Source organism: Condylura cristata, unplaced genomic scaffold (genome assembly GCF_000260355.1).
Source record: "Condylura cristata isolate star-nosed mole 26May11 unplaced genomic scaffold, ConCri1.0 scaffold00008, whole genome shotgun sequence".
NCBI lineage: Eukaryota > Metazoa > Chordata > Mammalia > Eulipotyphla > Talpidae > Condylura > Condylura cristata.
This window is the reverse complement of record NW_004567109.1, coordinates 30009689-30028504: the sequence shown is the minus strand read 5'-3', so window position 1 is coordinate 30028504 and position 18816 is coordinate 30009689. Positions and strand designations below refer to the sequence as shown.

General features: G+C 41.5%; 1 protein-coding gene across 1 annotated transcript in view; it reads right to left on the bottom strand.

Moving 5' to 3' along the window:
- Nucleotides 1–1152: 1152 nt before the first annotated feature.
- The window catches only part of TCEANC2 (transcription elongation factor A (SII) N-terminal and central domain containing 2), a 31367-nt gene continuing 13703 nt past the window's right edge, over nucleotides 1153–18816 (bottom strand). The window contains exons 4-5 of the mRNA XM_004679033.2: nucleotides 9281–9474; nucleotides 1153–2142 (exon numbers count right to left, since the gene is read on the bottom strand). Coding sequence (XP_004679090.1) covers nucleotides 1954–2142; nucleotides 9281–9474 — 383 coding nt within the window. The 3' untranslated portion in view covers nucleotides 1153–1953. The remainder of the gene's footprint in view (nucleotides 2143–9280; nucleotides 9475–18816) is intronic.

Below are 18816 nucleotides of genomic sequence, written 5' to 3'. Positions count from 1 at the left end.
ATATGCCATTCTGTCTCTAGTGTGGAGGTGAATCTGGACAAGACTGGAGGCTGAGGGACCAGATGGGAAGCCATGTGGTCATCTGGGCTAGAAAGAATAAAGTTCTGAAGTAGTACTAGAAATGAAGCAAGAGAGTCCACCTAAGTAGCTGTGAGACGTGAAACCACCAGGATTTGTTTGGATGAGGGTGGGAGAGGACAGACAGGCCTAGGACGGGAAAGGTCAAGTTACACTGAGCACCAGGTTCCTAGCTGGAGTGTGTTAGGTGCCAGTATAGCCACGTGAGAGAAGACAGTTATATCTGAAATGCCAGTGGAACATCTAGAAGAGATCATCTGAAACCTGGGACAGCTCTGGGCTTAAATACAAATTGGGAGTGTCAGTGGCATGTATATAATGCTTGAAACTACGAAATGGATGAAATCAATCAGGGAGACTATATAGTAAAGAGACCTGGGCTTTGAATGTGCTATAAACCACCCATGTTACCTTGGGTAAGTTACTAAGTCATTCTGAGCTTCATTTTTCTCACCTTTAATTAAATATACTATTATTCTTATTAGATTTTTTTAATGTCTACGATAGCACTGAGCGTAAGGCAAGTGCTTAATTGTTTTGGCTCCAGCAGTTACAAACAGCAGGAAGTTAAACAAGTACTTCTGCTTGACGAGCCTTGGGTCTCACCTGCAGCTACGGTTAAATACCTACAGTGCACCGTGGACTGGGTGCTCAGTAAATGGCTGCTGAATAAATGGAAAAAACAATACCTACTAATACAAGAGGTGAGAGGATTAAACAGGGTCTTTTTGAAAACCACAGAAAGATCATTATACATGTTCATAAATTACCTCAGGAGAAGTACCTAGCATTTAGAAAGCAGACAATGTTAGTCCTTCCCTCCATCCTTGCTTTTTAACTCATACCCTCTTTGTGGATTTTAAATCTCTCCTTTTCTATCACTTCCTTCTTTTCAGGTTACAAGCATTTCCCCCCCGACCTAAAAAGTCTTGCTTTGTGTCGTGCTATCTCCCTCCAATTCTTGCCCACTCATGCTTTCTTTTCACCTACTAAACTCTTCCTCCACCCCAAATATTTTTCAATGAACAGTCTCTACTTTTTGTTTTTTTGGGGAAAAGTACCAATTTATTATTGTTTTAAAAAAGCAAATATCATTTACATTATTGTTCAGCAGGTGTGTAAATAGGAATTTCACTTAAAAATATACATGCATTTCTTTTCTACCACAGTAATTCATTTTAAAAAATTTTCAGTATGCATGTGTACAGAGCCCTAAACTGAGAGCCAACATATTCAAATAAGCCCACGGCGTGGGCTGCTTTAGGCCAGTTCCTCATTAGAAGACCCAGCATGGGGGCTCTGGAGACCTACGCAGAAGGTCTTCCAGGGAGAGCTGAAACATTCAGATAAGTGAGTTGTGGGAAGAAGGGGTAGTGGCTGACTCTGGCAGGCTCACCCCTGGGGTACAGCAAAGAGAACAGACCGGGGAGTTCTGAGAGGCGCAGGAGCTGGCTAAACTCAGGGGGACGGAACCAAGTGAGCGGCAGCGGTAATTGAGTTTCAGTTACCTGCAGGGTGGTGAAATAAAGTAGTGACTTCATCTGCCAGACATGGGGGAAGTTTAGAGGTGTCCTTGGCATACTCACAGCGAAATTCGTCACCCCCTCGCGGTGTTGGGTGATGGCAAGCGTACCGCGCTTCCTAGTGACCGCCTACACATGCCACTGGGCAGCCCCTGCGCACCACCGCAGCTAATGAAGCCTCTCCAGCCCGCTCGGCTCCCGGGGCGCCGCATCCCGTCTGAGGGAATAGCACCATGGGAAAATTTAGCACAGCCAGCATCAGCCACTGCCCAAACTCAAAAGAGTCTTTGAATGGCAGGGAGAGAGGCCCATTTTCCTTTCTGCCCAGCCTCAGGTTGGATCGGTCCTCAGGTCACTTTTTGTGGGTCTGTACAAACGTGCCGACGGGCAGCGAGCCGTTCTTCACCTGAGCCCGGATTTCAGCTCGGTGCTTTAATGTGAAGACCAGGGCCCTCACCGTCCGCCGGTAAGGCCCATTAATGAGGCGGGAACAGAGATGAAACGTTTCCCGCTCAATATTTTCAACCAGTAGGTGATCCATCTAAAAAACAGCAAAATTATCAAATTAGAGCCTTGCATTGCGTAAGGATTAAAAGTGAGAGGCTGGAGCACTCTGCTCAGAGCCCTCCATTAATCAACTGAAATTCAAGGACATCTACTTCCTGTCACAAGAGAAACAGGAAGAGCAAATTAATTCCACCCTGGCAATTAAGGAACAAGGCCATGTGCTTTGTGACAGGGACCTCATTCACAACCCCTGCCGGGTGGTAATATTTGCCATTATAACAGGAAACTGGCCTGAACTAAGCAACGGGTACTGGGCCCTGTACTTTACCAGCCAGGAAACGCCAACCAAGGATAATAAATCAGTATAACAGTTCATACTTTTTTTTTTTGTTTTTAAAGTGCCTTTTAACCCCTTACAGCATTTTAGGAACACACTGGGTCTAGATCCTACACAGAGCAGTTTATAAATCACTTTTCACATTTAATGCTCACAATTCCCATTATCTCATGTTAAAGATGAGAAACCAGGTTCTGAGGTAAAGGTCCAAGGTCTTATAAGTACTAGGAGGCAGAGCTGAGACTGACCACAGGAACCCCTGGTTCCAAAGTTCAAGTTTCTTCTTTTTCACAATGCTGATTGCCTCCTCGGCTTTCTGAGAAACCAGTTGAATTTGCAGTAACCTCTGTGGGTCAGCTAAACAGAGCAAGCCAATGGGATGGAGCCTGTAGCAATTCTGGGGGGTCTGGTTCAGATCCAAGACCTTCTGTTTGACCTAATCAAAGCAGAACAGGTCTGGGACAGTGTCTAGATCTGACCATAATGGGTGATGGAGGGGGACCCTCGCTCTCTTCCTTTCTAGACCCCTCTTCTGCTAGTCACTGCTGCAGTCCTGAGCACAGCCTGGCCAGAGCACCGTAAGCTGCTCTCACAGGCCCCTGCCTCTGTGCAAGCACACATTCCCTGGGCAAGGCGCTAGCCCTAGGAAACATGGTCATATTCGTGCGCGAAAGCTTAGCTCCAAGACACAAGCAACAAGCCTATCCTACTCAAAAGACTAAAAGTTCTTTGGACTGCCACAAAGCCCTGAGCTTCCTTTAGTCGTTAACAAAGTATTTTAAAAATCTATGATTTTGGTTTGTTTTCCTGATAGTGAGGTTCCTTAAAAATAGGAAATGTTGGGCCCTCCCTGGTGGCGCAGCAGGTTAAAGCACAGCACAAAGAAGCTTAAGCCACTTCCACTTGAGTTCAATCCCCGCCTGCCCCGTAGGAGATCCACATGGCACGGCAGACCTCTCCTGACCCGCTCGCTGCTCCCCTCAGCAGTGTACTTCATTGATCTGCCTGTTCTGCTCCCCACTCTGTCTCAGGTGAATCCTTCCTCTCACCCTCTGCATCTCTGGCCTGTACCCCAGTTCTGTACGAATAAATAAATCTTAAAAAAAAAAAAGGAAATGTTTCTCTCTCCCTCACTTCTTCATTCCTTCCCCCTCTCTGCCACTCATTCAAATATTTATTCAGTACTTTCCAGTACAGGCCAGGCTGTGCTCTCGGTCTGACAGGCCAAGGCTGGCACAGTCCTTGACTCCACCGAGACCACAGCAGTCCAGAAGCCATGCAGCTGACAGGGACTGTAATTACACTGAGTGCCAGGAAAGGGGTCAGGAACAAGTACCGAGGCAAGAGTACAGCAGAAGGACCCAAGCCAGGAGGGCAGGGCCTGGTGCTGGGGGGGACATGTTAATCTGCTATGGAGCATGAGTAGGATTTGACCAGGGAAGTGGGTGCTTGTGATGAATTCACTGAGCTGCACATATTTCTTCTGTGTAATCAGATGTATTATAATTTTACTTAAAACACACTCCCCTAGGCCCTCCCTGGTGGCACAGTGGGTTAAAGCACAGCACTATGAAGCTAGCTGCAGCCTTTTCAGCAAGAGTTCAATCCCCTGCCAGGGAGCTGACCCACATGGCACAGCAGATGGCTCCTGTCCCACCCACTGCTCCCCTCAGCAGTGTACTTCATCAATCTGCCTGTTTTGCTCCTCTGTCTCTGGTGAATCCTCTCACTGCTTCTGCACCTCTAGCCTGTACTCCACTTCTGTATGCATAAATAAATCTTTTTAAAAAAGCACACCCCAGAGAGAAAAAGATTACCTGACATTTGATAACATGTCCTACACCAAGAGATAGACAGACCAAAACAATTAGGAAAAAAGAAACTGAAAAAGAACAGAATGGGACCGAGAGAGAATGAATACACAAATCCTGATATCTGCCAGAGTCTAGCAGATAAGAGATGTTCAGGGAAGTTGGAGGCCCTGATGACTGGCTGATCATCTCCCAGACTTGTGCTGGAGAGTGGACTTGGCTCCACGGCTCTCTAAGCCCAAGAAGCCTTGTGGTTTTCATGGCCTCTTGTGTGGGCACTGAACGAGGTCCGCAGCCTGAGAGACTCTGGTTCAGGACTGTGCTTGGAAGCTGGAAGGGAGTCTGGCTAGATGCCCAGCACTTGTCCAGCAGGATTAGCAAGAAGATCCTTGCCCCAGCCTGTGGAGGGACAGTCACTGCCTGTGTAGAGACTCACTGAACAGGCAAAAAGTCTTGATTTTTCCTTTGAGGAGAGTAGCTGTGAGGAGAAGGTGTGTGTGCATTTGCAAGACAGATCATGGCCACTCCATCAAAGGGGAGTGGAGGGAAACAAAAAAGAACACCGAGAGTGCCTTGGAATCACATAACTTGACGCTCACACACCATTCATCAGCAAGCAGTCACTGAGTCACTACCTTGAATCTGCTATGACTTAGCAGGAGACATCAAGCAGAAAAACCTGACCACAGCAGCTGCAGCCTGGGAAGGAGAAGACACGAGGGAGCCATGGGGCGGTAGTGCAGATGCTACACCGGTGATGTGACGTGACTGGGAAGCAAGCACATAGCAATTCTCATGTACACCTCTTGCTAAAGGCAGGCCAATCAGAATGAAGAAAAGAAGAAAAACATCAGTGATGTTAAAATGTAATTCATAAGGAAAAGTGATTCTTCACGTAACCATGTGTATAACAAGTCCACTACATGGTGAAGAGTGCCTGTCTGGTAACTGCCTCTGAATGATCCTATCCAAGCTGTTGAGTCCTTTCCAACGGATGCTAACCTGGTGCTTTATTAGTGAACTCTTTTGGGTCAAAGGGTTAGAATCTCACTGGGACCTTGAGAAAAGGGTCTTTGCTGGGAGACAGATCTACATGAATTGAAAATATTATTTAGGGACCATATTCTTTCTGTGTCTTTCATGATCTGCCTGGTCCCTTTCTCATTGGTTCTTGCTCCTCTCCATTTGTCTTACTATCGATTCTAACCTCCTTAGTCTCTCCTATTCTACACATCTCTACCCATGTGGCACTTGCTTCCTCGTTACTCCTCTGTCATCCCTCTGTCTCAACACTCCCACTGTTATTTATTTAGTATTTCCCAGAGACAGAGAATCTGATTATTCCCTGCCTTACCTTTTGTACCTATGAGCTGTGTGTGTGTGTGATACAGTTGTCCAATCTTGGACGAATTGGCTACAGATGGGAGGAGATCTAAAACACAAGCAGCTGTCTTTCATTAAAGATTCTGGACCCAGCAGAAAATGGTACCATAATTGACAGTGGTGCCTGCCACATTCATAAGTTCTTTAAAAGCAAGGGAACAGTTTTCTACATGTCTTTAAGTTCAGAACTTCCCACACTATCTTCTATCTATTTGTTTATCTCCCTCAGAAAACTGGAAGCCCTGTTAGGGCTGACACAGTGTTAGGTCCATTTCTATATTTCCCACGCCCAGCATACTGGCATACAGCAAACGCTCATTAAATATTTGTTGAATGAATGTCCCTCCCTTTCAAGAACATCCTATATACAGCAGGTAAAATATGAATTACAATATTTTCACTGTAAATATATTTCCTAGTTAACAAAATCCTACCCCCTCTTACAAAAGCCAGTTCAACTGCCCTCTCTACCATGAAAACTTCCCAGATTCCACCATTAGATTTCACTGTATTCTCCTTCCATTGTCTATACCTTTTGCTAGTATCACTATTCCAGAACTATTTCATCTGACCTTCTAGCTTGTTGCTCATTTACAGGACATCAGAGACAGGAGATAGCAAGCTTACTTAGGATAGTGACTACAATTCATTTATGTTTGCATTTTCCCCTGGCAATAGCAGTGGTACTACTAAATACTGTTGAATTGACTATCACTGGAAGCAAATTTGAAGAGTTTTCTAGTAACAAGACTGGATTTGTACATATCCACCCGTACTCCTTTTTGACCACTTGAATACATTTATGAGAGAGCTGGTCAAAGCCAGAGGTGCAGGCTGAGGCCATTAAACAAAGAAAAACTAACAGTCCCATATGGGGACGTACCCCTGACCTGGATCTCATTAGCACCATCTGACAACCAACTGGGCCAACCAGGCAGTGTTTCATAACTCTTAATGATACAGGCTCACTTTGAGAATCAGGTTCATTTTTTTTAATGACATAATAGGAAAATGATCATAGGCCATGAGGTAGGAAGGAGAGTGGATAATGAGGAAGGGGAAGTAAGAGAATGACACCACAGGGGATGTTCATATGAGGAAAGATCTAAAAGATTGAAGAACAAAGAAGACCCGGAAGGGGAATGGTGCCCGGGTCTCAACAATGGAGTTTTTATTCATCTATTCCATTACTCCAAGAACAAGGAAACAATCTATGAATCTGGAAAGCAAGATCTGTAGAGTTATAAAGAGATGCACCTTTGGGCTATGTGTATATTCTTCATCTGTGGCTTTCACTACACTAAAGACCAAAACAAATAACATGGGAACATTTTTGAATACAAAAATGTAATGAGTAGATCTGTAAAAACACATGGTAGGATCAAGTTCTAAGGGCATTTTTTTTTATTGGGTCAATAATTTATCTAACGGTTGTCCATTTATGGAGATCTGCTGTCTAATCTGAATGGCTTTAACACTGGTTACTGTCAAAGACCAAATACTGGATTAGATGGCTCACTGATTTACCCCAATATGACAGTGTTTCAGATGATGACAGGTGCTAAGAGTTAACTCTAAATGTTTGTATTTATATTCTCTGACATGCCAAACAGATAAAAATACTACCAAGTGCTGTTTGTTGCAAGAAAAAAAAAAAAGATTGATTGACTTTTTTTTTTTTTTTTTGGCCAAGATAGACAGTAAGATGCATTCTTTTAATTTTTAAAATTTACTCTTTGGGAAGAAAATCATTCAACTATGCTTAATCTGATATTTTTTCCAATTATGTTGCAGAGCACTAACGAATGTATCACTTTTTTAACTTTGCTTTGTAACACTTGAGTGCTTACCACTTGATGTGCCATTTAAAGGATAATTAATGGATAAACTAAAAGGATAATTATTATGGAGTTTAATATAGCAGGCAAACTACTCATTAATCCTTACAAGCATAGCTTCGTTATTATCATTTACTTAAAAAGATACCACAGGGAACTGGTATTTACCACCACATTAACTACATATTATATACCCACACTCTATGTTTCTATAATAATTTTGACTTATTTAAAAAATAAACTTTACTTAAAATATCAAATAGCAAGTCTCGTTTGCTAATCGATACTCTGGAAAATTAGACTTAACAACCTTCCTATTTTTTTCCTTTCTTCCAAGGGCTTCATATTCACATGAAAGCTTCCTTTAGGAGAAGTTAAGAAGAACTATAGCATATCAGTTCTATGCACTATTAAACATGCATTAAAAATTATAAATGTGATAAAATAAAGATATCTAGGAAAGGTTCTACACAATGATACTAATTGATACTGATCAAGTTTAAAGCATTAACACAAATGTAAATAATTTTATGTCAAATTCCTGCAATGTTATTTAAATAATCAAAGCTCTATTTTTATTTATGCATACGAGAACTGTGATGTAGGCCAGAGGTGTGGGGGGGTGGGTATCTGGAGTGGTGGTGGGGTGGGAGGATTGACCAAAAACATCTTATGGAACATTCTGACATATGAGATTGGTCCTTAATAAATCTGGAATAATTGTAATTTGTCCCATATTCATTTAAAGAACAATAATAATTTACCAAAAAGAAAATGCTAATGACATTATGTTGGGGGGGCAAAAAAGGGGAGGGATTAGCTGGTGATTTTTCCTTTCTATATTTTTACTGTTGTCTATCATCAATATATCAAATATATTTTTTATATTAAAAAATCCAAAACTTTATTTTTAAAAAGTAAATAATATGCCACCTGTCCATTTGCCTTTTCTTCGTGCATGTATTATTGAGACAGAAAGGTTAAAATATATTTTCAGAGAATGCAGAAACAAATTTAAACCATACTCTGAGTTGTTTCTTTTGTTAATATATCTTTTAAGAATATTTTAACGAGTATCTTGAGAATAGGAAAAATATAGATGTAGAATATTATTTGCCCTGTAAAATTTGTTTGATGATGATGATTAGTATTATTGTTAGCAAGCAAAAGTCCTTCTAGCGTGTGTCTCAAACCACTTACATCATCTGAACAGCTGGGATGAAGATGATACGGATTATATCTAGTCAATTAATTTTATGCCTTAGAAGGAAAGGTATGAGTATTAACAAAAAAGGGAAAAGTAGAGTCTTTTCAATAGACAGCTATTTATTTTGCCATAGATACCTAGCAGAGTCCAACCCAGAATTTCTGCTTCAGTGAGAAGGCTAAGAATTTTCAGTGGGAAAGAGCCAACATACATTACATGGCTTAATTACTAGGCACTACACTATTCCTGTGTAAAACTGTTTATTTTATTAACCCAACCTTTTGAGGTGATAGAAATCAAGTCTTAGAAATGTTAAGAGGTTTGTTTGACTAAGGCCTACTGACACTATACAAGCAGTGAGTAACCAGCATGCACTACAAGCTGGGGTTTTCACCCAGGTCTTGCTAGTTGCAAAGCCTGTGCTCTTTCTACATCACTGTCTCCCAGAATGCTTACAAATCCAAATCCTTAAAGAAAAACCACTTCGAATAACCAGTTAATTTAAAAGCAACAAAACAAGAAAAACCACAACACTGAGACTATGAAAGTCCATATGAAAATAAGAAAGCCTAGCTACATTCTGAGCAGGGCATTACCTCTAATTCCAAGGCTTCTGAGAGTAATTTCTGGGCATTCTTCCTCAATGCCTCAGTTTTGGAATCACTTCGGACTTCAATAGAAGGTCTATCCAAATGCTTTTCAGTAAAAGTTCTCCACTCGGTGTAAACTTCTCTGGCAAGACAAGCCACTTCTGAATCTGAATGTTGACGCATCTTGTTCACAGTGTGACCTGGAACAAGAGAAGAGAAACCAAAGGAAAGATTGTTGGTCTCCTATGGCACTCAGAAAGTCATTCACCTAGGATGTAAGGCTTGTTGAGTATGTAGGGGTGAGACTGGGGGTGGGGATGGGGTGAGTAAACATAGATGTATTTCTCAAAGGCTGAGATAACAGAATAGCCATGCGGGAGAATCACTGGACTAGCCGATGTAATCATACAATAGAAGCATTACCCAGATACTTAACATAGAACTAAGGTACCAACTCCTTAGTCTAAAAAACTACAAGAAAATGAGTTATGCATTTATTTTATCTTTTCAGTACACAGTATACTTCAGGACAACCAAATAGCCCCAGCTGGCGAGGGAATGTTCTTTATTCAGCTAAAAAAAAAAAGTGAAAAGATTGACAGAATTTAGAAAAAAATGTTTGGCCCATCATGAAATAATTCATTTAGATGACAATCATTAGTGGATGAACTCATTCCCTGAGAATTGATTTATAATGCAGGCATGAGCTGTCATCACCTAGACCCCTGATCAATCATAGCATCCCTAAGAGTGGGCAATCAGACAGAGGTAGCACCTTACAGCACTACAGAGGAAGTAGTTTCACACTCTCCCCTCAAAGAAAAGATAATCCAAAATCCAGCTAGTCGTTCAAAGCTTACCTCCAATTTATAGAAAACATAAGAACAGAATATATACTATATATTAATAGAATGAGGAAACAGCAAATCCACAATGTGGGACATTCTACAGGTAAACAGACATGATTTCTTGTATATTTAATGGCATTTTTAAACAGACAGCATAGAATTAGGGTCTGCTGTAGATTAGAAAAGTCTTTAAGTCGAAGTTACCAAGTATGTGTGACTCAAATCATGATTAAAACAAATCAAGTATTAAACAAAGAATACAAATATATACTAGGCAGTAAATTATGTCAAGGAGTTAGTGTTGATTTTTTTTTTTTGAAACAATTCATCCTCAGCACTTTTTTTTATTATTACAAAGTTTATTTTTACATCATTTTGCACATTTTTTTTTTCCATCTCGATTGTAATCCCCGCGGGTTTCCCATCACCAAATCACCCCTGTGCCACCACCATAGTCCCGTGCATTTCTCTCCCTTCCCCCCACCCCGTGTTGATTTTTACTAAGCATTATTGTATCGTGGTTATACAGGAACATTTTTTTTAGAAGTATGAGCTGAAATGACAAGAGGTCTGAGGTATGAGATTTTGCTTTTAAAATACTGCAATAGCAGCACAAAAACAAAAGAGGAAAAGATGGTGTACGTGGGAAAAAAATCTTAAAAGTTATTAAAGCTAAATGAAGGGTCTAGAGGAATATGTTATACTATTCTATTCTTTAATATGTTTGAGATATTTTTAATAAAATTAGAAATGAAGGATAATGATATGTATGTGAATGTGTGTTTAGGTAAAATAAATATACATAAATGTCAAAGAATCAATAAGTTTAGGATGTGGAAGAATACACGATAGGTCGATTTTCTAAAAATCAGTTACGTCCTTATGTTATCAATAACTAGTCAGAATACAAAGGGAAGAATCCTGCTTAAGTTAGTGCAAACTTTAAACCACTCAGAAACAAATTAACAAGAGGGAGGTGTGAGTATGCCCAGGTGTGTTTGTGTCTGCACCTCCCTTTAGACCTGCCCCTTTCTCTATCCCTATTACCACTGCCCTTGCCATAGGCATGTCACTCCAGAACGCAGCCCCCCCTAATCCCCCATACACTGGCCTCTCTGCCTCTTTGGAACCCCTTAATGCCATCATCCATACTGCAGACAAAGTGGTCTCTGTTTAACTTTATTATTTTATATTGAGGGAAATTTTTCTAAAATATAAATCTGGTTAATTTCACTCCTCCATTAACCTTTCAACTTTATATCCAAACTCTTGTCACACAAGTCCTTTCACAATCTGCCACCATCCCATCTACTTTTAGCTTTATTTTCAGCCACTATTCCACTGTGTCTTATACAACAGCCCTGTGCCTCTCCTAACATGTTACAATTTTTTTTTCTTATCTTCTTTTGAACACATATACTCAAGGGAATGATCTGTCTGACTGGAATACTCTTTTTCCCTCTTCATCTATTTAAATTTCATGCTGCCTGTAAGACTCAGTTCAGTAGTCCCCTCTTCTGGGAAGTCCTCAATTCTTCCACTTTACTTGGTGGGAAGCATAAAGAGCTTCCTTAGCTCTTTGTGCTTCTGTGTTGATGATAACAAGTATTATAATCACTTGTCATTATCTAATCAATTATCTCTGTTGCCCATCAAAAAAGTTCCTCAACAGTAGGAAATGACACTTTTTCTTCGCACCTCCAGAGGAGATCTATAGGGGTTGGGAAAGGGGGTGTTCAATAAAAGTTGGTGGAATTAGAGACCCATATGAAGAACAATATATATTTTTACTAAAACATGTACCAGAAGATTTGAATTAAGGAAGAAAATGTACCATATTATATGACAGAAAGACTAGCACAAAGATGCCAAGACAGAAATGAATCTGTAGCTGTAATATAACCTTTTTAAAAAAAGATTATTTGTACATACAAGAACTGGGGTATAAGCCGGGGGTGGGGAAAGGATTCATCAGAGACAGAGTGGGGAGTAGAACAGGCAGAATGACTGAAATGCACTGCTGAGGTCTGGAGCGGTCTGTCATGTCATGTCACTGGCAGGTCAGCTCACTGGCAGGGTTTTGAACTTGTGCTGCAGTGGTTACAAATAGCTTCGCAGTGCTGTGCTATAACCCACCGCGTGACCAGGGAGGGCCCAGATGTAATATAATCTTAATCAAAAATCTCAACAGGCTGTTTTTATTAGAATACACCCAGATATTTTTAGATGTCATTTTCAAATAAATAGGTAGGGATATTATATATACTATTTTGAAAATGAGGATTATGAGGTATAACATCTTATAAGATATAAGAGCATATTGTAAAGCAATAGTAATTACAATTATAGGGTACAGCACACAAAAAATAAATAATTAGATGTCAGGAAGAGAAAAATGAAGCTCATGAAGAAAGCCTGTCACTGAAGACAGGAAGTGGGAAAGGATTTAAATTTAGGAAACGGTCAAACCATTTAGAAAAATTCTCAGATTAGGTCAGCTGCACAGCCCAACAGTTGCTTGGCTCATTTACTCTCCTCAGCTACTGTGACGGTCTACTCTTTACAAGGTCCTATGCTAGGAGTCGTCACGCAGGTTGAGCAAGAGGCTGCCTGCCTTTAGAGGCTCTGTGTAGACCAGCCTGGAGGTGAGAAGGGAGCCAACTCTGAAGGGAAGACAAAGTCCTTCATTTCTCACTCCAACCAATTATTTATCAACAATTTTTGTTCAGCCTTTTATCTGCCCAGGGGAAGGAGTATATCACCCTCATCACACGCAAGGAGTGAGAGGAGGGGATGCGGAGCACCCATCAGAAAGGTCTCAAGGTGCTTCCAAGTTGGTTCCAAGTCTTGGAGAGGTACTTCGGAAACACACATCACCTCAAACTGAAGTCACTACTTGCCACTTCCTTTTCTAAGCAGAGTTCTCCCTGTGCTTAAGATTACTCATTCAACAAACAATTTTTGTGTGTGCTGTTTGTCACTAGTGTAGATGCTAAAAATACAGCGATAAATGAGACAACGCAGGACCTCAGAGACCTAAATTTTGGAGGCATTTAAACACGTTCCCTGAGCATTTACCATGTGCCTGGTATGAGAGTAGAGAGCTGCTTAAGAGAATTCCTGGAATTTAATCAACGTGCAGCCTGCCAAAGTGTTCAAAGAAGACAGAGGCACAAAAATATTTATGCCAGTACTATTCTTGGAAACAAAAAGCTAGAAACAATCCACATGTTCATCATTAATTGTTAAATAAACTATAGTGTGTTCAAACAATGAATACTTCGTAGCCAATAAAGACAGGTCTACATGGAAAGAGATGACAACTCAGTTAAGTGAACAGAGCAGGATCTCCGAAGAGCTGAGATATAAGCCATCCTTATTTTTAAATTTCATCTGTGTGTTCATGTAAATGTAGTTGTTTATATGCAGTGGGAAAAAAAGAGTTCTAGGAGAATTTATAATGCAATTATCAGTAGGGTCTCTTCTGTGTAGCGGGCCTCTGTGTATCTATGCAGTTCAGCTCACAATCTCCTGGGCTGTTCAGCCTGTAATAAATCCTAAGAGCCTGGCAGTGCAGTAACAGCAATACACTCAGTGTTTGGGAACAGAGATCCTTCCCGTCATGTGTTCCCCACCTCATCCTTTTCTGTCTCCAACAATGACCCCGTTTTATATATGATGAATGAAGATGCAGAAGCCCCTCAGAATCCCACTTGTTGAATCCTGTGGACTTTCGCCAGCCTGATGTTACTTGATCCCTCTCTGGCATTGCATCTTCCTTCTGGGATACTTTCTTCCACTGCTTTTTTGAGGCATCATCTGTTAGCAGTTTCTACTTCTTACTCTGTCTTTTGTGCTGGATGCACACCCTTTGCCCCATCTTTTAATTACCTGTGAACCCCAGTGGGGGTGTTGTGCTTGGCATCTGCTTTTTCCACCTGCCTTCCTGAGTAATCTTACCTATTCCTGTGGTCCAGCGCCCAACTGCAGGAAGATGACTTCCAAATAGGTATCTTGGCCCAAAGGCACTTACTAAGCACAAGGCTCAAATACCTGGTCCAACACTGGACCTCTCAACACATTTATTTTGTAAACATTGCATTCAATATGGCTAAAATGGAAGTCATCATCATCTTCCTCGGCCCCTGCTGCTGTAGCTCTTGCCACACAATACCACCACCATGCTCCCATCACTCAAGCTCGTAACATTTCCTCCATCTTTCCCCTTTCTTTCTCAGTCCCTTCCCATCTTCACTGCTGCTCTGTTTCTGGTCCTCCTCACCTCTCCAGGTCTACGGCGCTGATTTACTAATCTGGGTTGCCAATCTGGCCTATTCCAATTCATCCTATACACCAAAGTACAAATTACCCTTTAGAAATACAATGTGATCACCCAACTCCCTTACCAAAAGCCCTTTCCTGGCTCTCTTCACTGCCTTCAAGTTGATACTAAGCATAGCATTCAAGCTCTCAGCTACCGAGGACCTGTCTGGCCTTACTTCTCACAATGCCACCCCCTTTCCTCCTTTCTCTCTCCAGTGCTCTGGTCCCTTTACCTCCCCTCTACACTGTAAACAGCTTGAGAACAAAATCCATACCTTATTCTAAGTCTTACACCCAGTTCCCCCTATGGTGACTAGTACAGAACAGTCAAAAAATGTTTGCTGAGTTGAATCAGAGAGAAAGCCATTTACATTGGCTTTCAAATTGGTTTTATACTAACATATGAATATGGATGCAGTTGATTGGGAAAATCACACAATTGCAAACAAAATAATGGAACTATACTGTAAAGAACCAAATACAAAGGCAATGGGGAAATGAAGTTTCTAACTCTTCTCCATTGCCAAGGGTTCTTCATGCTTCCTGTAAATTTTATGTGCATTCTCCCATTTAATTTTTATAACCAAACAATGAATTAAAAACTATTATTACATATTATTTTTATATGAGGAACTGACACTCAATACCTTGCCCATGGCTTCACAGCAAGTTAAATGTGGAAGTCAGAATTTGAACAGAAGCAGCCTGAATTGTAGCCAGTACCCCTGAGCCCTATTACCCTGTGCTTCTCTGTTACTAGGAACTGGCACACAGGAAGTGTTCAGTGAAGCTCTGTTAGGAGGATAATGTTTACCTTCTTGGTTTACCTTCCCCAAGCAGAAGAGCACAGGCCCTGAGAGATTGCCAAAAGGCAGAGGGCTTCAGCTCTCAGGCCAGAACAGTAGACACTGCTGGTGCCTGCAGGGGGCAGTGTACCCCAGAGATAGCTGCCAGAGGAGCCTCACCAAGACTGTGAGGAGGCTCAGCCAACACCAGGGAAACCATCCCAGCACAGGCAGGGAGTAAGGCTTTACGGGGACGGTCCTCCCTGGTGGTGCCATGGGTTAAAGCACAGCACTGCGACGCCAGCCGCATCCACGTCAGCACAAGTTCAATCCCCAGTCAGGTGGGTGACCCACATGGTGCAGCAGACCTCGCCTGTCTTGCCCACTGCTCCCCTCAGCAGTAAACTTCCTTGATCTGTCCTGTTCCCTACTCTCTGTCTCTGTGAATCCTCTAACTGTCCCCTGCACCTATGGCCTATACCCCAGCTCTGTATGCATAAATAAAATAAATCTTAAAAAAAGAAAAAAAAGGCTGTAAAGGAGTCCAGTGTTTTTGCAAGATCATCAGCCCTCAGCAAGGGGGAGGAGTCTCCAGAGAAGAATGATGATAGGAAAGCACTCTAGTTTGGGGCAGGAAAAGATGAGAGGGAGTCTACGGAACTCTTCTAGAAAAACCAAGGCCAAATCATACATTTTAGATCACAATGGGAACTTCACAATAATAATGACAGCTGGTCACTGTTTTAAGTGTTTTACATACCTTTAACTAGTTTACTCTTCAGAACAACCCTATAAAGTACGTGCTTAACCCCCACTTAACAAGTAGCGCCAAGGAATTAAGAGGTTAAATAACTTCAAAGAAGAGAGCAAGTTAAGAAGCCAGGCCAGGTTTCAGATGTAGGATTCCAGAGCTCATGCTCTAACTCTATCTATTGCCTCTGGTGATCATACAGTCCTACCTCCTCCTGATTCAGATGAAAAAAATGAGGCTCCACGACCTTTCTCCAAGGTCACAAGTTGGTCAGTAGCTACATCAAGGAAGTTAATGATCTGCAAAAAGTCATTATTTGCTCCATGAAGTTTATGTTTTAAAGCAAGCAGTGCCACTGGCTGGTCTTATGATCTAGGTTAAGCCCCCTGGGCTTAAGGGTAGAGGGCTTCTACATCCAGCACATTGTTAAGACCAGTTCCCTGCAGGAAGCAGTCTTTCGATCATGTAACAAACATTACAAATACTACGTTTGCCCCAGACCCTGTGCTAGACACTGGGGTAGCGTGTTAGCAAGGGACAAGCCTGCACTCCAGCAGTTCCAAGGAGAAGACACTGAAATGAAAACAAAGCCATCAATATGCTCTAGCTCCTGAGATATTTTGAAAGGGGACCCCTAGGGAGGGCCAAAAGGACAAAGAAGTCAGTTCATATGGGCAAAGGAATCAGGGAATACCATAAAAGAGGCAATTCTTGTCCTGAGTCTTGACAATGACTTACAGAAACATGACTCACACAAAAAGCAGAGTGAACAAAAGTCTAAAATAACAGGGCATAACCTGGAGGTTAGGGTAGGAAAAAAAAAATGGCACACAAAGATATCCATGACTTAATCCTCAGAACATGTGACTGTGCTACCTTACGTGAAGGGACTTAGCAGATATGGTAAAGGCTAGGGACCCTGTGATAGGGACAATCACCTGGATTATCTAGGGAGACCCAATCTAATTATATGAGTCCTTAAAAGTAGAAGGGGGTCAGACAGATGAGGTATGCAAAGAATCTGACCCACCATTGCTAATTCTGGAAGGGAGGATGGAGGAAGGGAGGCATAAGTCCAGGAATACACGTAGCTTCTGGAAATTGGAGAAGGCAAGGAAACAGATTCTCCCCTAGTCTCCAGGCAAGAACATAAGTCCTACAAACACCTTGATCTCAGTCCAGTGAGACCCATAATGACCTATAGAATCACAGAATAATAAATTGTTGTTGTTTTAAGCCAATTTGTCACAGTAGTGTTCATAGTTCAGGACTGCTGAAGCAATGGGAATCTATGAAACAACTTAAGAATTGAAAGTCTTCCCCCTAACTTATATATCTGTGGGTAAGTTAAATCCCATACATGTTCACTCACTTACTCTCCAACTCATTTATTCATTTAACAAACTTTACTTTAGCTTTGGTCTTTAAGGACGGTAAGAAGTGCAACTTTAAGTTTCAGTTGTGATACGACAAAGTATAAGAACAGCTCAGCTTTGTCACTTACTATTTGGTTTTCTGACCTGCGGCAAGCTCCTTTAAGCTTTCCAAGCATCAATTTTCTCATTTGTCAAATAGGGAAAATGATAACATTTACCTTCAGAATTGTTATATAGATCAGATGAGGTCCTAGTTGTAAAAGCATTTTGTAACTACAGTACTGTTGTTGTCAATCAATCATAAATAAAAATAAGGCATCTCTGAAATCAGATCAATATGAACACCATAAAACTTTCCCCAGACTATTCACATATCCTGTGTTGCAAAAGAGGAGATGCTTGCTCACCAGGTTGAGTGCAAGGCCAACCTGCACTGCATCGGCCACTTGCTAGATCCCCTTTGCCACTAGGTTCCTTTATAAAAAGGTGCCCAGCCTCAGAGGACCCAGGAAGTGCCAGATCCATGGGCTTTTGCTCTGCTGGCCCTCAAGTTTCCAGACCACTGGAGAACACAGACCACACCCCTCCTCTGCCTTTCGAGAGCTTTCCTCCAAAGTCCACATAACACTGTACTAGCCTGCTCTCTTCTCCCCTCTCTAATTACACTCCCTCTGCCTCTTCACTCTTCTTCCTCCTCCCACTTCACCACCATGGAGCTTTACTCAGGTTCAACCTTTAGCCTTTTCTTTTCTTTTCTTTTACTGAGAGAACTCACCCACTTAGGTGATTTTAGGCAAATGCTTCCAAGGCAAATGACTTCCAAATATGTATTTTTAGGCTAAACTCTCATGTGAGCTTCAATCCCACATCTCTAACTTCCTGCTAGACATTTCCACCTAAAGAGTTTACATCAAAGCAAAATGTTAGGGATGTTGACTAAAATGGAAATGCTAGGAGAAAACTCCCATTTGGGGTAAACAAGAAAAGGCACTAAAATCTGATTAAAAAGAGGTGCGTTTGAGCAGATGGCAGAACCCATAGAAATGGTCCAATAAAATAAAGGCACATATGGCTGGGGCCCCGGGCACAATGGCAGTCTGCTAACCAGGAACCGGCACGGCCCCCCAGAGAGCTGAGCTCCCACAGTTCTGGTACTAACTCACTATGTGGCCCTGGGTAAGTCACTTCATCTCTCTGGGCCTCAGTTTTCTTCTTTATAAAGTGAAGTAATGAAATGGATTTTATAAGCATTATAACACTGTTAAGTTGCAGAACTCAGAAAAGATAACAAAAACTGTAAGATCTCAACAGTAAACAAAGAACACAATTCACCAAAAAAATGAAGTCCCAATAAACACATAAAAGTCAATGGATTCTATGCAGGAAATAAAAACGAAATGCTATTTTTACCTACTGAGATTAACATTAAAAAAATGACAAAATTATAAACTGAAACTTT